Here is a 24,126-nt window from a genome sequence, read left to right on the forward strand (position 1 = left end):
GATGGCATTTTCAGAGAATCCTTGAAGCATTTTCAGAGAATCCTTGAAGAGCAACACATCCCTGTGAGCCCCAAACGCTGTGAGTGGAACAGGGAGGCAGCAGCACTTCTGCATTCCCAGGCCTCAGAGTGGAGAGTGACTAGAGCAGGACTACAGATCTGAGTTCCAGGCAGGCATCTCTTGCTTGCCAATTGTCATGAAGTTAAACTTGTGTACTCAACCTACAGGAGGCCCCTGCATGTCACATGAGAATGTCACCCTGTTACAGACGCAGGAAACAGAATTGCCACATAGCCCCCTTCTTTTAAAAAAATTCCCTTTATTATTCTCAATCTGCCAATTCTTGAAATTAAAACACAGGTACATTCCCTGCACGGGTGCACTTATGTATCCTCACTCTTACAGTTTTTAGAATATTAAACAAAAACTTTCAATATATTAAATAGTAAAAAAATTAATAGCGTTTTCCCTCTGTTTTGAGAATGGTCCTTACTCCTCTAATTTGAAGGATACTGCTGTGTTTAAAATACCAGTGATTCAGCTGACAATAGGACAGTCTCCAATTCTGCCATCCTTATACAGCAAGTGATATTTTCAGTTGTGGCATTCCCACTGATTTCATGAGACAGAAATAAATCTGAGTGAAAAACAAAGTTGAGGGAAGCTATTTTCTAGATCTGGTATTAAGTTGAAAGCCAAAGTGAAATCCCAGTTGTATCAATGCACACATGAATTTTCTCATCTAATTCATTGTGACCAGTTCAGCATGAAAAATATTAAGCATTTTTTGTTTATGAAATAATTCATAAGCATCATTCCACTGTGCTCTAAGGCATCTTTACCTGAAAAATGATTTAGAATGCGTTACACTTGTCAGTCAAAATATTGTGTGTCATTCTGGTCTTCCCTTCATTAGACTTTGGAATATTTCTAACCAAACCAATAGTGAAATACACATTTCACCATCAGCTTGAGATACCTGAAAAAGCAGTTTCATTTACTACAACTGCCACAAAATAGACATTGTTGTGCTCTCACTAGTCAAAAAATATTTACAGTAATGTCATGTAAAGTTGAGAGTTCAGATGAGTATCTTCAGAAACTCGATTGCTACTGAATTCCTTCAGATGAAGCTTCATAAAGTGCTGAAAAAAAAGCAATTTAAAAGTTGGCCTTCCAGTGCTCTTAACAACAGGTCTATGTACTAGCAGGAAAAAAAAATTAAATTATGATCAAAATATGTTTTAAGTTTGGAAAACATGAATAATCCAAATCAAATGCTGTTCATTTTTTGCTAAGTGGTTCATGAACCACAGAAACTCAGAGTTTCACTAGGCTTGTTGTTGGTATACACACAGATGGATCTATGCCACTAATTTTTAGCAGATAATAAATATCTATTTTGACAATTTACAACAAAACCTGGAGTATTTATAAAGTAGCCAGCATTCTATTTCTTGATGAACAGAGACATTCTGTCTTTTAAAGGGAGTCTTGCATAAGCCATGCTCCAAGAACTCAGACATGGTCAGCATAAAAAATTGTTTAGTACCCTTAAGAACTCTCAGTCCCTTCCTACCCTCTTCTTACTCCTCAGAATCTTGAATTTTTTGAACATTAATGTCATCTAAGGCAGTTTCACTTTCCGGTGGATGTTCAGGTTGCAGGGCTAGTGCCTCCATCTCTTTGGTTAATTCAGGTTCTTCTGTTCCATCAGTAGGATGACTTGGATCCACTTCTTTTGTAGGATCTAGACCAGTATCTGACTGTTGTTCACTTGTAGAACTACCTTCTACTAGTTGCATTTCATCTAAACAAAGGAGAAATCACACAATTAATAAACACTGAACTCCTCTGCAAGCAAACATTTTTATTGTTGAAGAACAATAACACTAGGATACTTTGCATCAATTACAATAGTGATTAATTTAGAAAATCTTCATTGAAAAAAACCCAAAATACTAAAGCTTTGCTTAACTTGGTATAAGGTTGCTCTGGAACTAACCCTATAAAAAAGCTCTCATTAATTTATCTTCCATTTTGCCAGACTGTTGTTTTGTTTTGTTTTTTTTTTTTTTTTTTAAATATAGAGAGGATCAGGAGTAGGCCACTACAGTTATTGGAACTTTCAATTCAAACATGCTTTATTGACACTATTCTTATCACCAGCTTTTCAAGGAATGGCTGCAAGCCAGTTAAACACCAAGAACAGGTGGGGTTTGTTTTAAATCAAAAAGGCATGGACACAACTATATAAGGAAGCATTTCTGCATAAAACAGACTGAAGAAATTATGTCCTTAAAACCAACAAACTTTGGTTAAAATGAGTCATCCTAAAATTTGTAATTTGACTGCATGGAACAGCATCAGCTAGTGCACCTTTACTCTTCAAGCAATGTTTTCTGAGAAAGAAAGTTGTTGGGTAACTTTTTTCCCCCTCATTCTCCTAAGTAGGGCTTGCATGCTAGGAATTCTGAAAAGAATGAGGGGAAATCCTAGGTGGGAGCAGTAGTTGAAGCTTGGTTTCTTGTTCTCTGTTGTGACTGACAGCCAGTAAAAACCAGTCACAGCCACAAGCCTGCCAACGTCTTATGTGGCAGTGAACAAACAGCCTTCAGTACAAGCTGAAGCGTGGACTTCCTTGACACTCTCCCAATACCGTGGAAACACTTAAACTCTTGGGTTTGCTTGCAGTTGTAGCTGTCACACTTGTTTTTTTTAATTATTACTTGCCTGATGAACAGGATTTGTAGAGGGTATTGCTAACTTTGTGAAATAAAATTGCTGTTGATATAAAATGCTCTGATACAACACCACTCACAAGGTGACCTGAAGCTCAGATGACTTCAGTGTCTTGCTAACAGTGCACAATCTGATAAAGTCTGGCCATGCTGGTCCTGTACCTGAATCAGTTAATGAAGATTAACATGTAGATAGTGGAGTAGAAACATAACAAAAAATGTTAGCTTCCCATTTATAGGCAGAGAGGGAGACGAGCCATCCACCAAGATCCTTCCTCTCCCTCTGAAAAGAACTGGCCACTGACTCCTTCAGTAAACATGAACCTGCAAGGGCGTGTGTTTGGCACCAGTGTGAGGCATCACTGCTCACAGCTCATTATGTTTTGTTGTACTGGCACACAAAATATCCAGGGAGTTGTAACATCCTTGCTTTCAACTTCCACAGTCATCCTGATCCTGTGCAACAGCAGCTCTTGTAACAAGATCAACAGAAGAAACTGTTGAAAACTTCAATTATTATTGATTTATTACTGATTTATATCCTGCTATTTTGAGTAAAGCTGAAGCGAGTACAGCCATTGTAAGGCAACCATGAGTTGTGCAGTGCACTTCTACAATCCCTAAAACAAAGGAAGGGAAATCCAGTAAATTGTAAAAGAGAAAAGGTGATTTCATCTCCTATTTTCCTATTATTTCACTTGGAGAAATGTGGGAAGGGACAACACAGTGTTTATTCAGTTATTATGTTTTAGTTACTTGTTTCTTGAAGGGAGAAAACCACCATGAGCAGTCTGAAGACTCCTGCTTGCTTTCCTCACACTCAAAGCACACGACACAACTTGATACTGTGATTATCAAGAGAAGTATTATGGGAGATTTAACACCTACATTAACCTTTACAACTGGAAGGAGCAGATTTGCTTGCTTATTACTCAGCTTGTCCTAACACCTCCAACAAAACGTAGAGCAGCATTAAAGCTCTACATCAGCTTGATTAAAGATCTGGATTTTGAAACAGTGTAGTATAAATCAGAATGCTTTTATTATAGAAATCTGTGTAACTCCATCATTAAAAACTGCATTTGGAAAGTATACAGCCTTTGTAAACTGAAAGGCCAGAATCCCAACAAACTCAGCCTTGCTGTTATGTTTCATCAAAGATTTTTCTCCCAACCTCAGCTGTTAGAGTTTTAAGACCTGTTAAATAGCTCTTTGTGATGCAGTTATCATAGCATTAGTTTCAGCAAGGGAACAACAGATTCTAACCTTTCTTTTGCTTCTTTTCTAGTTTCCTTTTCTCTTTGGCAGCTTCTAGTTCTTGTTTCTCATGAATTTCCTTCAGGATCTTGCAGACTTTTTTGTGGGTAAACCAGTGTATTTTCTGGCAGTTCTGGTCACAGTACATCACCTGAAAGTTACCAGAGTTGTCAATTCATTTGCATGTACTAAAAGAACAGACAATTTCCTTGCATTTCTTAGTGCAGCAAGTTATATGTCTATGTATAGCACTTAATGGTATTTTTTAAGCAATTTGTAAGGTCATATGGAGTGATTCTAACCTATATAAGAATCTATGAAGAGCAGTTTTTTATTAATTGTAAACATACAGAAATTTTACTCTTTCTTCATTCTTAAGCGTACACACTTTAAAATCCAAGTGTTCTTTCCTACTTGAAAATTTCAGGCATCTTCCCCAGAAGTAGATGGCTTCAATGTCTTCAGTGCAGGCATGCATGCCATTTCTCCTATGTCTACAGAGTAAACAGGGAAGCATTCAAAATCCTCAGCATCTCATTGGAACTTTTTTTTTTTTTATTCTTACCATTTTACATACTGAGCATCTTTTGTCTGCTCCCTTTCCCCCGCAAGTTGTACAGAATTCAGCATCCACAAAACCCACTTGGCCAGTAATGGCTTGTGTAAGCACAGAAAAAGCTGTGGGGTCAGAGCCCTGAAAGACAAGAGGTGGTAATGAGATTAAAACCCAGCACTGGTGCAGAGAGGGACGCACAAGGGAAAACCAGAAATGATTAACACAAGTGTCGGTCTCATGGAAGCTGCTGCAGCAGTAGAAACATAAAACCAAATCACAGAACTTCAACTAACATGCACAACTTTAGATTAATCTTTAGATAAACTTTTGTATATGAAGTTAACTTAAACCCTGAGCTTCTGTAGTATTTCCTCTCTAAGTTATTAATAAACTCCACATTCTTTACATCTACAGATCCTATGCAGCAGATTTTTGCGGCTCACTCTCTGTGCTGGCACACAAAAAATACTTCATTTGTCACTTTTGTTGTCAGTACATGTAGATGCTATGGTCAGAACTTGAAATTTTCACTTATTTGCATATTACTCTTTAGATGTTATTTGCAGCATCCTTCCCATGCAATGCAAGCAGTAAGGTTTAGGTAACCATGCATTAAAAATACTCTTTTGGGCCATTATGTAAATATTTGAAGAAAAAATACTACCATGTAATATGTACAATCATATACTGTGACAACACTGAGATACCCAGACTGAACTCAAGTAATTGTGCAATGACAATGGTCAATTGTCATTGATAAATCACATAAATAAAAATTATAGCATCTCCTCCTTTCCAGAACGGACAGAAACCAATGGAATAAACTGTCATTACTGTAAAGACAGAAAAGACTGCAGGCTCTCCCTAGAAAAAAGCAACCATAAAGAAAATGTTTACCCTAAAGCAAGTTGTAATGCATCTCAATGGCTTATGTTTTCACACTGTGTTTATCTTCCTGGCTTAGACAAACAGTAGAGATTACACTAAGCCTCAGGACATTTTAGCAGACCTGGAGCCACTTAAGATGGAGGCTATTTTTAATTGGCTCTGAATAATCCAAACACGTCACAAGATTGTTCCAATTCCCCAGTGTTTGTGCATTCACCATCTCGCTCTCAAAGACCAGAGAGAACATGCTTAAAAAAGAACAGCCACTCTCCTGTAAAATTTATTTTGAAGCAATAAATAGTCCTAAAATGAAGAGAGTGTTAGGAAAGACATAAGAGGACAACTGAGGTTAGATTTTTAACTTGTAATTTTGATTTCCTAATTTAGATATAAATTTTGCTGCACATTGCATCATCTTGCCTCTCCCTCTCTGTGATAAAAGGAACCTCACATTTCTCCTTTTTCTATCATCATTTATTACCAACTTCTTGTGTACAATGGAACAAATCAATGCATTAAATCTAGGAAATTATTGTCTTAAACGGAATTTAGACATTGTGAAAACAGAGTGTAAATTAAGCTTAATTTTGGCTGATTCTACCACTTCAATAGATAAACTGCCATTGAAAAACTGAATAGACATCCCAGAGGAGGAAAAGGAAGCTCAGAGACAAGAAAAAATTGCATCAGTTTTCTTTAAAAGCTGAGATGTTTAAGCATCCGTTATGGGCACATGAAAAAAACACTTGTTCAAGTATTTTAGAGCATTTTCCTGCAATATGTAAAATCCAGCTCCAGAGAATTTAGAGACATCCAAACTCTTTGCTTAATATAATATATTGCAGAAGCTGAGGACAGAAAGATGTCTTAAACTGGATTTACTATTGCAAGTTACTGAGAAAGGATTTTCTTGACAGGAAAAACTCACTATTTCAACAGGAGCAATACTTCTCACAAGCTGCTGGAGTAACGTAGCTTCACAGTAAGGAAACTTCCGGATACTTTCTCGAATGAGCTTCTCTTGATACACAGGGAAACCATCTTTCTCTCTCCCTTTCAAGAGGCTAAAGTTTTAAAAATGTATGTGAAATAAGAAATCACATAGTGAATATTCAAGAACATAATATACACCATGCTCTTCTTTGTCCCCTTTGAGATTTTTGAGAAGAATTCATAATTATTTGGCAACTTCATATGTTAAGTTCTTATGTTAAAATGCAAATGAAAGTGTTTTTATTCTGATGCACAATCATTATGAAACACAATATATAAATGTATGCTCTGAAACCAGGACATACTAATTCAGCCACAGAGAAAAATAATCATCTATAGGTAAACTATCTACTGTTTGCATCTGACTAAAATATCAAAATGCTTTGTGCTGTTAAAACAACCACTGTAACAATAAACACTATTAAATGAACAATACCTTAAAACACAAATTCCACTTTGTTATGTTTAATAGCACGTTGTAGTCCTTACACCCCTTTGGCTACTATATTTTTATATGGATCACTGATGAACTATTCAATTTCATTATGTGAAAGCTGACTTCATAATTTATTTTCATTAAAAATCCACACAGGTGTATGGGGAACGTGATCATTCTAAAAGCCAGGACACTTCCTTTGATATGCAAGATCAGGCAGCTGGTTTGTAACTCAGTACATTTTGAAGATATATCTAAGTGAATTAACAGTCTAAGTTTCATCCAGAGTCTGTGGGATTTGCAGTTCTCACTTGCTAAAGTGTTTTTGAAAAAGAATCTCAACCTATATGACTGCTGGGGAGCAGAACATCATAAGAAATGTTCCCAGATGAACCATATTGGACACAGACAAATTCTTTTTTCAAGCTTATCACTCCTCTTTTTTTTCCATCACACATTGCTATGTGCTGCTTCCTGGTGTATATGTAAATGCCAAGTTCTAACCAGTTCCAGCAGAGCTGAAATTCTAGGAAATTTTCCTTTGTACCCAGGAAAGGACAGTGTCACTTCAAACAGAGAAAAAAGTGAATCAGTGCCACCCTGAAGTAAATGCAGCTAGGATTATTTAAAAGGTTATTTGTCACAACCTTTATCCAAGCCAATCCAATCCATTTCTTCATTATCTTTTTCCTGGTATCTGTAATGCCAGGGCATACGTGTGCTTTCAGACCTCTCTGTAGAAATGCTCACCTTTTGATAAACCCATCTAGTTTATCCTCTCGCTCTTTTAAAAATGTAATACATTTTTGGAAGATGCAACTAATGTAGTGCATTTTCATAGCAAGAACTTCATTCATGTCCTTCTGCTTCATGCATTTCTCACAAATGAGATCCAAAACCCTGTAACATTTCTGCAATGCTTCCACTTCAGCCAACAGAGGGTTCTCTTTCACCAGCAACACGATCTAGGAGAAAGAGTGAAGAAAATGTAATCCACTCAAGACCTGTACATTGGCATTAAAGCTTATATAGCTCATTGTAGCTAAATTTCAGTGGAGTTTCTAATATTCTTCTACTTCCTTCTTATGTAGTCTTCTCTTTCTTTTTCCAGTCATTATTTAGCATTATTATTCAGTATACTGTAATTCACACTCTCCATAGAAGAAAACACTTTAAACTAAGACTGGTATTAAAAATAGCAAGATTGTTTGGGGTTTTCTAGAATAAGAACCTGAAAAATCAGAACTACTTCTAATGCAAGTTACAGAAACTACCATACACTATCCTAAAATCTCTTTCCTTTTGAACACTAAAATAAACTGGACTTGTATGATTTAAGCAGTTTCACAGAACATATCAACCTCACATAATCGTGGAGTACTTCCTGTAGCCTAGTAAAGCACTGAATAAAATGTTCTAAGAGGAAACTGTATGCTCTACTCATTCAATTAGCTGACGCTGCACTACTGTCTCTGTGCACTGCAGATACCTGGCTGGAAACTTAAAAAATTTTGGACTTTGATTGGCAAGCTAAGGAATTTGTATTTGAATTTCGGTTAATTCATTTCTCTGAATGACACTGGAGGAGCAAACCATAAAAGACATTATTGTCAGCAATATCCTGGGAAGTAAAATAAACATTCTCTTGCACATACTTTCAGAAACATCAGCAGTGGTAGATGTTACTGTTGCGAACCAGTGATGAAGGTAGGAAGATACATGCTGAGAAAAGCATTGAGAGAACAATGAGATTTTGTTAAGATAGGAAATTGTTCTATGTTTCCACTTCAAGTGGGGCTGAGAAATAAAGCCAAAAAAGACAGCTATCTATGGTTACTGATCTAAGAGGTAAGAATCTCTCCATTTAAAGGCATTAGTTCCAGATTCTGATGTATACAAACAGTGAAATGATTTTTTAAGCATATCTAAACGTTGAGCCTGATTCTTCCTTATTTTCAGAAGTAGCTGAATTACCAGATAATGCTTTTGATCTTAGGTGAACTTGCAGAAGATGCAAATGATTTCTGACACAGAAACAGCTCCCATACCAACAAACACATACAATTTACGTATTACTCCACCTTAACAGGATGCATGTTGGTAGTAGTAATAATTTTATGCAGAGGCCCAGCTAATTTTACTGGAAGTTTTGGTTCTTTGTCTAAACCTTGTGGTTTAGTATAGTAGTCCAGCCTTTCACGTGGAAAGAAGTTGTTGATGACAGTCACGCAGTCATGTTGACCTAAAAGCACAAAAGAAAAAATTCACCAGTGAAATAAACAACAACAACAACAACCAAACAAAAACCCAAAAAACCACCCACAAACCTAAATCTAATATAAGCAATACAAGTAAGAGTTACCCACGTGAAAAGGAGCTTTGTATGATACATTTTGCACTGCAAAGAGGCAACTCTTCTAATTCTCTTGTGTGTTACTTTCATCTTTGTAAGTGTTACTAACTTACTGACTCCCAGCAGGGAATGCCCTCACGCAAATTCATTTTGAATATCCCGGCCCCTTCAGGCATCCTCTTTCCATGGTAAGCCACAACTAAGAGAATAGATGTTTCTCCCTCAAATTGTACTATACTTGCAGTCTCATACTTGTGTTACAATTTTTCAAGATAAGATTTTTCTACTGAACTTTTAAAATTAATTACATTTGCACTGAGACTTGTAAGTTTTCCGACCTGAAGCAGATATTACAATATTAACCTAAGGTGGAAGAAGTTATAAGAACAGAATGTGCTTTAAGTTTACCAAAAATAAAAGGACTGTAATGAAAGTAACAAGATGAGAAAAGTTACACCCTCTTCTTGTTTTCTACATCTGACAATACAATGGATTACTTGACTAAAGGGAAAGTAAAACTTATCTTTTCTAGTTCAGGACAGCATTCTTTAAATTGATTGATTTGTCTTGGCACTAATCCTATAATCAGTAGAAGACAGAGCCAACCAAGTTCCAGCATTTATAATCCTCCACTGTTTTAGAAGAGACAGCTCTGAGCTAATAGAGCACAGTGTAAGACAAATGACAGGGGAAGAAGTATCCTCACTTCCCACACACAGGCAGATGAATTAATGTTGATTGGACAAAGAACAAAAAAGGAACAGGAATAGATTCCAATGTTCCAATGTGCAGACTTTTACAGAAGAGTGTATCTCAGTATGCCTGAAAATATTTATGCTACCTTGGTGATGGGATGAGATTTTAAACAAGAATTCTCAAAAATTATGTTGGATATAATATTCCCCATTCACTCCATACAGCATCACATTGTAAAAGACTCTCCAAATCCAAAGGACAATTAATAGAAGTAGACTTCTCTGATATTAAGTGAATAGTTAAGGGTTTTCTGCTCAAACCTCTAGTGAGCAATGTCAACCTTTTCTTCTTAAAAACAGCAAAATGAGATAAAATAAAATCTGAAACTTAGCACTAAATCACTATTCAAGGAAATGAATCTAAATGGCAAAGTAGGCTTGAATTCAGAACACCAAAAGGACTTGAAAGGGAATTCTCAGGCATTTAAACACCATGAGAGGGTTGTGTTTGAAAGAAGGTACAGGTCCTCATTTTTGGTTTTTGGGAAGCAGCAGCTGTGCCGTTTAAAATGACTCCACTTAACCTCATAATATTTTACCAATTCTCCTTGCTATAGAAAAAGTGGAACATTAAGACAGGAACCTGTCCTTGGACAGGTAAGGAGGGTAAAAGATATTAAAAGAGCTCATAAAAACAAATAAAAAGACCAAAAAAAAAGAGAAACACAACAATAGCAAAAAAGCCTGTTGCATGATTTGCCAGGGATAATTCCATATGCTGAATGACAAATCTTTATCTCATTCTAGTGAAGTTCAGGTCAGTGACTACCTCAGGAGAGGTTCCAAGACTTCTCCCTCTCCCAAGCCGGGGAGAAGAGCAGGGGGTGGCTCACTGCCAGCACACAGCTGCAAAGCTCAGCTGAGTTCCTGACTCCTGGCTCCTCCTTTCCCACAAGAGAAGCTCCAATTAGCGCTTGGACCCCTCCAATGTAACCAGCTTCCTCTTACTATTTCCAAAGTGGTGACATTGCAAGAACTTACACACTTGAACAGTATCACCTGTTTTCACAGTAAGATCATCTGTGTTTTTAGGAAATCAAACATGGGAATAGAACACAAATTGTCTCTTACATAATGAGATGTGGAAAACAAAGCTCAACAACATGCCAGTTCAGAACTAGTCATGTTTCCCCAACAAAAAGCATCAGAATCTAACACCTTACTTCTTTAAGAAATGATAATAATTTTCATCTTACCCACAAAAGCAGCCATCTGAGCAGCTGTCCTTCCAACAGAGTTGACAACATCAGTTTCTGCTCCAGCCTCTAACATCATCCAGGTGATTTCTTTATTTCCTGAATTTGCAGTAAAGATATGGGGAATGAGCAAGGACAAATCAGAACTTGTAATTTTCTACACTTCAGAAAAATATGTACTGAATTTCTTAAAGACCAGGAACAACACTGAGGAAAAGGAATGTTCTTAATGTCCTAACTTTAAGCATGGCTTAAGAGAAATGCATGCACTTATTTAGAGTTCCAGCAGGTGTAACTCTGCTCTCTGCAATGCACATTCAGCTTCCCATGGAGCTTATGGGAGTCATACTCATGTAGCTACACTAGAGCTTGGTCCCTCTGGAAAGCAGTACAGAGTACAATTCTACTAGTCTAGTTTAACAGTTCAACATTTGCTATTCAAAGAAGAAAAACACATTCAGGACTATGATGTAGCAGGAACACGGTGAATAGAACAGATTGTTCCTTTCTCCACAGTGCAAACTGGGTGTTCAGACTGGGCTAAATACCAAGTAAAATGAAGCTAAAATTTGATGGGAAGATTAGATGACTTAATTGGTGCCCTTCAGAGACTAAAAAAGGACATTTGTCACCACTCCTGCTGGTACTGCTTTCAAAGGTATTCTCTTCCTTTTATCAGTTTTTGTGCAGATGCTAAGTACAGAAGAGTGAATACAAAAAGGGGATGGTGGATGAAAATTGGTGTTTAAAAACAAAGTCACTGCATCAGTAGTGCTCATGTACCCTTTCTGCTCACAGATAACAGACCCTAAAGTCAACATTCAGAAGCTTTCACACCCAGGATGACAGGTTAAAAGCTCAGCTGTGAAGAAAATGGTAAAAATCCAGCATTTTCCATAAAGCTGCAGCTGTTTAACAGCCTCTAAGAGTTTGTTCTCATCTATCTGCTGCAGCTGTGATATTGCTCAATACCAGAACACTGGAATTTTCCAAATCTTTTTACTGAAGTTGTAGCTGGAAAACAATCTGATGATATAGTTAAGGTTCACATACACAATAAGCCTTTTTAAAAATATACTTACAATGAAAGAAGGCAGTTTAAACTCTACCTGTTGAGGAACCTGACTCTCCTAGAATCTCATTTTTGGGAAGACATAAATGGCCTAGTAAAGAAGATACTTAAAATAATCTAATATTCCCAAATCGAATCTTTTCCCCAGAAGGAACAATGTTTTAATGTAGTGTCTTTTTTCCACTCAAGGAAATTACTGCTCCTGCCATCAGGGAAAAAGAACAGCAAGAGGAAAGCTGCAAACCACCATTTGAGACAGGAGAAGATATATATACAGCTATATGCACTCTGATGAAAAAAAAAATGTAAGAGGAAAGTGAAAATTATTGTGGGAAAACATGTTTTTAAAACTTACTAAATACATTTTTAAAAGCCCACACGATATTTGGAAACATAACGCAGGAGAAAGACAAAATTTGTAAAATACTGGATTGAGAAGCCTTAAATATTACCAAAAGCTACTGATGCAGCGTCATTTTCGGTGTAACACAGTCTAAGTAAACAGAATTTATCCCACTACACAAGAAAACCATCACACGAAAGTGAATGTTGAGATCTCTAACAAACAGGACAAGGTAGGTACAGGACAAATAGACTGCATGCCTCAAAATGCTGAACAAAATGCTGAACATATAAAAAAAAATATTTTTATATGCGCCCCAACAGAGGCTCTCTTGTAGCACTACCTACAGGATTCTACTGGTCGTGACACAGTTGTATGGGTCACACAAATAACAGCAAACCTAAACAATAAAGCATGTCCGCAGTTACTTTCAAATTATTAACTTACAGCAAATTTTACCCATGGATATCATAAGAATCAATGATCTGAGTTTAATAAGAAGTTACCTGAAAGTCCAGCAAACATTAAGGCAGTGTATCCATGCTCATGCTCATTGCAGTTTACATCAGCTCCATGTCTCAAGAGCAATCTGCACATGTCCACCTTCCCTTTGTAAGCTGCGTGCATCAGAGGTGTCATGCCATGCTGGCAAAAGAAAGGAGAAGCAGTAGCATCCAAAAAAGAATGGTACATCTCTTGATCTTCATACTTTTTTTTACTTGGCTATATATATATATTCAGTATAACTACCAAAGCCTCTCTCCCACTTCTCCACCCTTTTGGCATTGTGTCCATGATCAGCCAGAGCTCTGAAAGCCTCATAAAGACACACAGCTCTTGTGAAAACCTCATAAAGACACACAGCTCTTCAGCAAACCTGGCTGGTTTGATCAACTGCCCCCATACAAAAAGGATTTGCTTCAGCATGGGAGGACTGAGGTGTGATTATAAATGTAAAGCTGGGCAAACCCCAGAGGAAATTTTCAGAACTAGGGTGAACTGTTAGTGCAGGCTCTCTCCCTCTTCAAGGGCAGGGAGAAGCATGCTGCTGTTTGAGAAAATTGCACAACACTCCATTTTCAGAATATAGTATGCTTTTTCCAATGTGCTGTTTATTTTCACTTAACATCAGGTCAGGATTCATGTTATCAGTCAAGAGACTTTAACTGCCCAAGAACACCTTCCAACACCGTATGCTGGGGAGAGAGCTTTAGTTTGTCCCTGCAGGAAATCAAAATGGCATTCTGTTCCTTCCTTTCCCAGACACGGCTGTGTGCTTGAGTACCTTCACATGCACCATTACTGCAGCTCTGTAAATGCCTGGCGAGCTGATACTGTGAAATAACATAATTGTCAGTTTGAGCCTTAATGCATTTTTTGTTTCAATCTATGACTGAGTGAAACCTAAGTAAGTTTAATTTACCAGCATAATTTTCAAAAAGTTTCTAAAGGTGAGGTAAATTGGAAAAGTTAGAAGTATAATAATTTTAAGGTATGACAGTTTCATTACTTTCTATCCTAACTGAAAATAATAAAAACTGCTTATTTGATGCATTATATTTTAGTAACCCACATAGTTTAGTAAACTGCAATATAAACTGCCAATGAAGAAAAAAATACCTAAAGATATCATTTCATGAATACAAAACAGACTGCTTTTGCTAGATTTCAATTGGGGTGTCACAAATGTTGAATAAAGACTTTCTGTCCTACTATATAAAGTACATTTTATTATATTACATTTCATAATGTTACATCAAAAGTAATTTTACAGGCCAATCCCAGTCTGGAGTCACAGTAGGGATTTGTCTCCTTTAGCAGCACAGAAAGGTACTGCAGTAAGGGAATATAAACACAGCACGGTTTTTGATGGGAGAAAGAAGTTTTAGAAAACAATGACTTTTAAGTTTGGTTATATCTTGAAAGCCAGTTGTTTCAATTAAGATCTGAAGATTATATGACAAAGTAAAGAATTGGGTTTGTTTTATCCTCTCCTCCCAGAAAACTGTTTTTAAATCCTTTGATTAAATTTTGGAAGTGTCAGGTTGTGGTGTGGATCAAAAAAACATATCAGGCAGAAAATATGTGAACAGTTGCTATAAAATTTGATTTAAAGTCACATTAATATGAGTTTTTCACATTCACAGCAAACAAAAGGGGGTCAGGCTGGACAGAAGTTTATCTGGAAATGTCTGGGATCCTGTATTATGTCCCTAGACTGAAACTGGCTTGACTGCAAATACTTTTCACAGCCTGAATGTCAAAGGTCCAGCAACAGTCTGTTTTCTCACGGATGACATTTGGATTGTCAATACAATGTCCTTGAAAGACAAAACTTGCAGATGGTTTATTAAGCAAACAGATGAAACAAAGTTTTGTTCCACTACAAAACATCAGATGAAGGATCCTTTTTTTCAGCTGTTACCATGCAACACTCTTCTGACCAAAAAAATCGAGATTTATTAATCTTATTCCCCAGGACAAAAATGAATCCTACCAGTTCTCTTTTTTTTTGCAGGTATGTTACAAGGAAATATCTCTTCTCTTCTGTAGGGCTGTAACTATTCTCTGTATGTCTCACCAAACAAGAGGAATAGAGTTTGCAGCGTCTCTAAAAACTACCTGGCACTTCTCTTGACTGGGTTCTCCAGCTCACCAACCAACAAGGCCATTACAGACCATCCTTCCCAGTTCCTCATGTTGAAAACAACCCAAAAGCAGACTGAGGATTGGGATTCCAAGAACTGCTGCCATGGTGGGGAAGCCTATTGATGAAAAAACCTAAACAACGAACTATGGGGTCAGTGGAGGAGCAGGCAGATGAGGACCAGAACTGGGGAGGGGCTGGACCACCAGACACAGAGGAAGAAGAAAGTGGCTCAATCTCTCTTCAGCACCCAGCTGAGATGTGCTTGAACAGGATGAATAAAAACAAATTTATGAAGATAATAGACTGGAAAAGCAACCTTCTACCTCCTAGGAACTACAAAGGAAGTTTCCAACAAAACTCCTGCCCAACCTTCATCAGCCAGAGGAACAGGGAAACACAGGAGAGCTAGGGAACAAGAAGTGGGACAAACAAACAACACACAGACTAGCTCCCAGTCCAGTGACATGTGCATATTTGGCACAAAATGTCTCCGTTTTGTGAACATTTAAACACTCACGCTGACTGTGTAGGAGCACAGACATCATGTGTGTATTGTTCTGTGGATAACACAGAGACAATTCACCACCGAAACACCCACAGAAGCCTAGGTTACTCGAGTGAACAGCACAATCCAAGTGCTCCCAACATTCCCACGCTCACTTCACTCTTCTTCTCAACCATGGAACGGTGTCAAGGTGTGGCAAACAGGCTGGATCAAAAACGAGCAGTCCCTCAGCAGGTACTGGGGTACACTAAGACATTGCACATGTGAGTACCAGCTATTTAAATAGAGCGGGAAAAGTAAAAAAAAAGAAGGGGAAAGGGCTGTCAAAACCCTAGCTGAAAAACTGCTGTAGACACTTGTACGGCAGCAATATTAAAGCATTCACCTCTCTCTTTCCCAGATCATTTTCCAATGAGGAACCCAGCCACACATGAACAAAGAAAGAGTGTCTTATTTTACCCTTTAAATTCAGGCAACAGTTCAATTCAGAAAATTATAAACAAAACACACAACTCTAGGTTTGGCTTTTCCTTGAGACAGTATTAGGCACATTACTAAAAATGATGTAAAAGAACAGGTGCTAAAAGTCAGAAATACTTGTTGATGTCTATCTTCAAAATCAACTCTCTAGTAATGAATGCTGCTGGTCTAGAAATACAACTTGATTCTTCCTTGGATGAAAGCCTTTAGAAATTTCACCCTTCGAGCTTTTGAATAAGACTGCCCTTACACATCTTAAATTTCCTAAAAGCAGGATTTGGAAGGAGGTCAACAGTTACATGCAGAACTAATTTTAGCTGCAGCTAAGTATGGACTAATTAGAATATGAAATACTGTTCAGTAAGTGTCGATCACAGCTATACTCCTTTTTTATAGTCATCCTGCTCAGCTGTTGGTTTCACATATGTAACACATTAGATTCCTCTGATGATCTTCCAGTTCATCTGCAGTGCTGAAAAGTTAAAGCCTACATCAATCAGCAACCTGAACTGAAACCAGATAATTCTTACTAGCAGTGGAATTTTCTTTGATTTGTGTATTTTGAAGCACTGTGTAAAAAACATCAAAAGACAAAACACTTCCTCCTCAAAAAAGGCCAAGGACCTGGGCATTTTCTGCTAGCATAAAATGTTAACACTAGAACAGCAGGTCAGATTACCTGAAGAACCCTCCATTGAACACACTCAGTATGAGTGAAGCTACACACATCTCAGCCATGAATAAGCAGGCTGCTGCTGGAATTCCCAAGAAGTGTTTGGTCCTGTAGCACAGAGAAGGGCACTGTTTCTAAATGCAGTATTACTGAACTGAACAGCTGAATTACCAAACCAGAGGGAAAATGTAATGCTGCTAATGCCAAATGATAGTTCTGTACGTAAGGAGATTATGAACAACCTTACAGTTATTTTAAATAGAGAAGAATTATGGACTTTTCAGGTCAAGTCTGTTGGCATGATCTGCACAAAATAGGCGATATAGTACTACAGTGCTCCTTTGCAGCTTTAACTACTAACAGGGGAAACTTCCACAATTGGAAAGCCCATGTGCTTCCTTGAGCTTGCCTTTATATAACAATCTAAAATATTTTAGCGACATGCTGAGATGGAGTTCAAGTCAACAAAGTGCAGACAAAAAGTCACAATATTTACAAGCTCTGCACTTCTCAGGGGAAAGAAAAGTCCTGAACATTTTCTCCCATACTAAATTTCCGAATTAGCAACCACTCCATTTAAAATGGGACAAAAATTACTAAGCAGTGTGCATTTAATATATTTGTGTTTATTTTACATCCATTTCTACAGCCCATCTATATGTCCTAATGTTTGAGGACACATGAACTTAAATGTCCCTGAAGTTTTAAAGCTGCCAAACTGTTAAAGACCAGTTTTGCAGAAAAGCCATTGGACTTCTTTGTTTTCATAATGACAGTGATCAAGCCTAAATATCCTTCCTTTCTTCATCTACCTAAATCCACAAAGTCACAACAAAACAATTTATTTGGTCAGAAAGGGTGCCGAGAAAAAACAGGACTGGATCTACTGGATATCTCCAACCTTCTGGAAGATGGGCATCCAGAAAACTCATTTGAGTGAAGGGATCTTACTCTGCTGACACTCCCAGCAGAGCTTGGCAGACAGCAGGAGGTGAAGGGTGTGAGGGAGTCTTGGAACAAGGGCAGGAAAAGCAAGTAGATTTAGAGGAGTATTTTTTTTATTTTTGAATACATGTACCAACAGCAGAAGCAATGCTGAAATACTGCATCCAGCTTATATACATATTTTTAAAGTAAGAAGCCAAAACAACTGGAAAGGATTTGAAAAAGAGCCACAAATATAGATCACTTACTGCAAGAACATAACTTTAGGCAATATACTTAAAAGGTCACTGCATCTGGAAGATGTTAAAATGTGACTTGGTCCTTGTCTAAAGATATAGAGAAAAGACAGCTGATTGTTAGTAGGTTTTAATCTACAGGAAGGCGGATCCAAGCAGTTAGAATATATGGTCAAACCAAAAATGAAAGGAACAGATTATGTATGATTTTTTTTTTAAATTAGGAAGTGCACGATATAACACCCTTCTGTGAATTCTTCACCCTGAAATTATTAAATTGTGATTGCATGCTTGCTGTATCACAGCTAGAAGACAGAATTACATTAAACCTATGCTCATTCTCTGCATTCTCTCACGTAAAAAAGTCTTCAAGGATGGAAATGAGTTCCTAACTGAATTGAGCTCCCACTTCAATACCTAAGCATTTCATCTTCTTATTAATAAAATAAGAACAGTAGTAATATAAATGTGAATTTCAGGATAAGCAACTAAGGCAAGAGAGAAAAAAATAAGACCTGATACACTGAGAGCAGTCTCCAGCTGTGGCAACAATAAATAGCAGATGAAGCTGATGTTTAACTGGGATTTCACACCTTTACTTATGTATAAATTTTAGAACAACATATAGGAGGCAAAATGGGTTATTAAAGAAAAATTGTAAAGCTGACATAGCTGATGACTTTAAGAAACCTAAACAAACCTGAACCCTCTCCTGTTTAATACACATGACTACACACCCTTCTTGGGGACAAAAAGGAGTCTGCAAGAAGTCCATTGCATAAACTTTTAGTGTTTGATGAGCCTTATGTGTATTTTGTCAGATGTGAGCCTTAGGCAAATACTGTTAATACTATTTCTTCAACAACAACAGCCTGAGGCATAACTCAGATGTGGTTTCTTTGAGTAAGCCACATCCTTTCAACACTAATCCTGGATGGTGCACTAATACTGCAGTGAGGCTGCAACACTACTTCAGCAATTACACTTTAGGAAAACCTTTTGATGTCCATACAATAAAGCACACTTGCAAGCATATTTATATTGTGTCTTGAGTTCCTAAAGTTCACCTAAAGTTTAGTTTTACTAGTTTTACAGAAATTTGTTGAAACTCATGCAATAGAAATTCAGGTTTAGTATTTAACTTAAGAACAACCAGAAAATGGATCTGTTGGCCAAAAAAAAGGCTAACGATATTCCATGAAGATATCTGGTAGAAGAAGTGGCAATTTTTCTCCATTTATCATTCATAAGACCACATCTACAATACACCCTGTCCCATTTTGAGCCTTCCAGTGCAATGAAGACATGGATAAACTGCAACAAAATCAATGGAGTATCACCACTACAGGACAGGAACCTGAGCACCTGTGCAGTGAAGAAAGGCTGCAGGAGCTGGGCTTGCTCAGCCTGGAGAAGAAATGGCTTTGGTGGGACCCAACAGCAGCCTGCCAGAGCTGACAGGGAGATCATTGAGAAGACAAACTCTTCACTTATGGTGGTAGGAGGGCAAGAGACACTGAGCTTAAGCTGAGGTTCAGATGTAAGTGAAACACTTTTTCACCAAAATCAAAGGAAGATATTAGAACAAGTTGCCCAGAAATATTGTGCAGTCTCCATCCTTAGAGATTTACAAGGTCAGACAGGTCAAAACTCAGAGCAATCTCATCTGACCCTGGAGGTGAAGGTTCTTTGAGCCAGAGGTTGAACTAGACACATCCCCAGAATTTCCCAGTGATTCCTATAAAATTATAAAGCTGTGAAAAAACCACAAATTAACATTTAAATTGATAAATTACACATGGATTTAACAAGCAGGATGGGGAAGTAGTTTTGCTTGCATGTTACAGTTTTATTAATGCTGCATGCTTTAGAAAAACATTGTAAAAAGAAAAAGAGGAGGAAACATGAACATCACAGAAAGTTCCTTTTTCCACAAACTTATTCCCATCTTCAGGAAGCACTTCAGGATTTAATCTTCTACATGTTTACCCCATCCACCTGTATAAAAGGCTCTAATTCCGTTTCTGATCGAGCTACTCACCCTGAAGGTATGTTTATGGCTTGGCAAGAACAGGGCTTTGGGCAATGAGACCCAAGCATGGGATGGGGACAGGCGCTGAGTCTGCCCACAGGGGGACAAGCAGAGGGACAACTGCCTGTGAAGGTGATAAGAAGTCAGGGAGCGCTCCCACGTGTTTTTGCTGCAGTGTTTACCTCACCTTACAGACAAAGCTCATGCTGGACCTTGAGACAAAATACAGTGCAGTACTTTAAGTAACATTGATCTTTAAACTTTCTTAAAAAAACAGCAAGAACTCTTCAAAGGTTTATTATCCAGCTGCAGGCTAGAAATATCTTGAGAGTAACTCTGATTTTCAAGGCAGTAATTTCTGTTAGAGAAATGTTATTTAACAACATGAAGGCCTTCAGACCCAGCATTTTCCTTATTAAACTCAACATAATGCTTGCACAGTTTTGCAGTACCTCATCCAGGCAATTGACACGGACATTCTTGCTCCCCAGCAGCCTTCCAGCCTCCTCAGTGTTTCCTTTGATTAAAAATAAAAACAGACAGAGAGAAAAAGGGGTGAGAAATAGAATAAACTGAGAATCTGGAGGAAAATGGTAGTTTCCATTTCTCATTAGAATCAAAATCTTTGTACGTTAACTGCTTGGGATGTAGATTAACCACCAATAATTTAATTGCACTTAGTGAAGAAGTGCAGGAATGAACAGTATTATGTCCCAGAAGCTAAAAACCAAGAACTCACATCAAAGAGCAGTTGGAAAGCATGAACTTCAAGTAAACATCCAGTGATGTAACTGATCTACACACACAAGAATGGGATACTCACATGTCTCACCATAAACAGCACACGAACGGCTCTGAAGGAGTATAATGATACTGAGCATTTTAACACCTTTTGTACTTTCATCTCTTTTGGAGCATCTTTTGTCTAAAAGAGCTGTCTACATTCTTTAAAAAGGGAATTGCCTCACTTCAAAGACATTTTGGTTTGAATGAAACATGCTTTATCATTTACTCACATCATTTTTCCTGTCCAATTTCAAATTTACAACGTATCACATTCACAGGAGTTGAATGAATTTCCTTTTGGTAATAGAGAATAGAGATAGAAAGGACAAAGACCCAGGTAGCTTGATTGTTGACATTTCTAAAAACTGCCAAATACATAAGCAGACTGAAGTCTGGAAAAAAAAAAGTGATAGGAAAAACAGGCTACACCTGTTTTTCAATTCTACTGTCCTACTATTTTTCAATCCCTTACCAAAATCCTTTTGGCTAAGCCACAGGTCAAAGAACCTGATTTAAAGCCCATTGGAGGACTATTCAGATATTGCACATGCAGCTTCTACAGGCACAAACAAATAGAAATGAAAGAACATTCCAAGAGTCTGAATTTGGAGAATATTTATGGCAAATTAACAGAAACTTCTAATTACTGATTCAATCATAAGCAAAGCTCCTACAGCAGTGATGTGCTTAATAAAAATAAACACTGCATCACTTATTTGAATGTTTTTCATGTTTATCTTCACTCTTTCAGAAGGAGGTGGTCATCCAGCAATTTTTCAGCCAAACAGCTCTTGCAGCTTCAGTTTTGGCTGAAAATCCCATTAAAATACTACGTATAATATCTTCGCATAAGGCTTTCTGGTGTGGTTTAACTACACCACAGGAGCTTTTACCATTTTTCTTTTAATTCATTAATTTAAGGAAAAAAAGACTATCACCTGAGTCATCTCACACACTTGATAAAGACCCCTGGCTGACAGTCACGAACCATCAACTAACTTATTCCCCCAGACACACATATATTCTAAACATGTTAGAAACTTCTTAAGAACTGGATCAGTTTTCAGAAGAATATCCCAGCCAAAGAACAAACATCAGTAAGAGAAAGTCTTCAAGGGGTGATCTTCAAGTAAATTTCAATACAAGCAAAGCAAAGGTGCATTTACAAAGCAAAGGTGCACGTAAAACTCAGAGTTCTGTAGGACAAAACATTGAAGGATTTTCAAACAAGACATTAAACTGCTGGAAGTCAGACTTCTAGAACTGGCCAGAGCTAAAAGTTGGAGCCAGGCTCCTCATAGTGGTGGCATGGTAGGAAGCCAAGGGGTAACAGGCAGAAGCTGAAATAAAAGGAAGCTTCAGACTGGGTACAAGGAAAACCACTTTCACTATGAACCCAGTAAGGCAAAGAGGTTGCCCAGAGACACTGTGCAGCCTTCATCTTTGGAAGTTTTCAAGACCTGATGGGATAAAGCCCTGAACAGCAGGCTTAGAGACCTTCTGAGGCCTCTTCCAACCTGAGTTACCTCATGACCCTAATCAGAAGCATAAGGTAAGTTAGACAGAGGTGTCTGCGAGATCAAGGTCTGAAACTCTTATCAAAGCGAGTTGATCAAACTGGTTTTGGTCCACAATAAATTTGCTGCTGACTGTCCTACACTTGTGTCTCTGACACAGAGGAACATTTTAATACAGCTAAGAGTGAAGCACCAGAACTGTAGGAAAACTTTCATGAGGTCAAATTGCCTAGAAACTACATATAGAAATGCATAGCACAGAAAGTGGTTTCATTTTGCCTCCAGCTAACGAATGTTGCTCATAATTTTTAAAGTAAAAGTTGGAGGGTAACTACTTAGTTGGGATTATGAAATACACACTGCTGGTCCAGGAAACCCAAATGACAGAAGTTTCCCCTGGCAACAAGCAAGTGTGCCAGACAGTGCAATGAAACTGCGACACTCACGTGAAATGCAAAATCACAGAATGGGTCAGGTTAGAAGGGACCACAGTAGTCTGGTTATCTGGCCCAGCCTCCCTGCTCTCAAGCAGGCTCATCCTAGAGCACACGGCATCCAGACAGAATTGCATCTAGACAGTTCTTGAGTGTCTCCAGTGAGGGAGACTCCACAACTTCTCTGGTTAATCTGTTCCAGTGCACGATCAACTGCACAAGAAAGAAGTTCTTCCTCTTATTCAGATGGAATTTTCTGTGCATCAGTTTCTGCCCATTGCCTTGTGTCCTGTTGCATGGCACCACCGGGAAAAGCCTGGCTCCATCCTCTTGACACCCTTCCTCCAGACAGATATTGATCCCCTCTCCTCTCTCTAAGAGAACAGTGTAAGATAGTATAAGGGATAGTAAAATAGAATATTATAAGGGATAAAAGGTGCACAAGACCCCAAACAAGCTCAAGTCCTGGCAATGTGAGAATAAAGTGTCTGCAAAGAGGCCCTGGTCTGGCAAGAGCACATGAGGAAAACCTTATAGCACGCCAGAAGATTGGATTACCCCCAAGAAAACTTTTCTCGTTTTTGGCAGTGGACACAACACTAATAATTAGGGAAAAGCCAATAAACATTGCCAATAAGATGCAAGCTTTCCTTGGCAGAGTTAGACCCGCCCCGTTGAGCCGCCCCAGCCCGATTTCACCGCAACGCGTCCCCGGTGAGGCGGGCCTGCCCGAGAGGGCCGCAACCCACGGGAACAGCCCCTCTCCCCGGCAGGGACCAGCGTGACGGCCCGGAGGCGGGGCGGGAAGGCAGGCGGCCCTCAGCGCCGTGACCGGAGGAGCGCGGCCCGGGGCGAGGGGAGCCCGCGGCGAGCGGCCGGTAACGGCGCCTCACCCGCCGCCCCAACGTGCGGGGACACGAAATCCCTCCCGGGGCACGGCCAGCGCGGCCCGTGGGAGCTGCGGCCCGGGGCCGCGAGCGGCGAGGGCCGGGAGGGCTCACCTGTGGCGATCACTGCCAGCAAGTCCTTCTCCTCCGCGCTCAGGTCGCCTTTCCTGGGGGGAGCCATCGCGGTCCCCGCGCACGGTAAGGCGGGATCAGCCCGGGACGGCGCCCGCAGCTCCTCCGCCCGCGGCACCGCCCCCGCCCCGCTCCTCACGGAGCCTTCCGCCCGCAGCCCCGCCCTGCCGGGGCCGGCTGCGGGGCGAACCATTCCCGCCCAGGCATGGGGGTCACTGCGTGCCGGCCTCTCGCCTTCCGCCAGCTTCCCACCCGGTGC

At 38.9% G+C, this 24,126-nt stretch overlaps 2 protein-coding genes across 3 annotated transcripts in view; one reads left to right on the forward strand and one right to left on the reverse strand.

Moving 5' to 3' along the window:
- Positions 1–299: 299 nt before the first annotated feature.
- ANKMY2 (ankyrin repeat and MYND domain containing 2) lies at positions 300–24,060 on the reverse strand. Of its 2 annotated transcripts, none has more exons than XM_066318243.1 (10): positions 23,850–24,060; positions 20,564–20,628; positions 13,097–13,235; positions 11,176–11,274; positions 8,953–9,113; positions 7,622–7,836; positions 6,371–6,506; positions 4,564–4,692; positions 4,008–4,149; positions 300–1,810 (listed from the first exon to the last, which is right to left on the reverse strand). In XM_066318243.1, the coding sequence occupies exons 1-10, from the start codon at positions 24,058–24,060 to the stop codon at positions 1,587–1,589; spliced, it is 1,521 nt and encodes a 506-aa protein (XP_066174340.1). In that variant the 3' UTR covers positions 300–1,586. The 2 variants fall into 2 exon arrangements, with proteins under 2 accessions (XP_066174340.1, XP_066174348.1); XM_066318251.1 differs by lacking the exon at positions 300–1,810 and adding an exon at positions 2,768–2,903 and having other exon boundaries at positions 23,850–24,013.
- The window catches only part of BZW2 (basic leucine zipper and W2 domains 2), a 57,285-nt gene continuing 57,073 nt past the window's right edge, over positions 23,915–24,126 (forward strand). The window contains exon 1 of the mRNA XM_066318274.1: positions 23,915–23,933. The gene's annotated coding sequence lies outside the window, so the exon portion shown is untranslated. The remainder of the gene's footprint in view (positions 23,934–24,126) is intronic.

The sequence above is a fragment of the Sylvia atricapilla genome, chromosome 1 (assembly GCF_009819655.1).
Source record: "Sylvia atricapilla isolate bSylAtr1 chromosome 1, bSylAtr1.pri, whole genome shotgun sequence".
NCBI lineage: Eukaryota > Metazoa > Chordata > Aves > Passeriformes > Sylviidae > Sylvia > Sylvia atricapilla.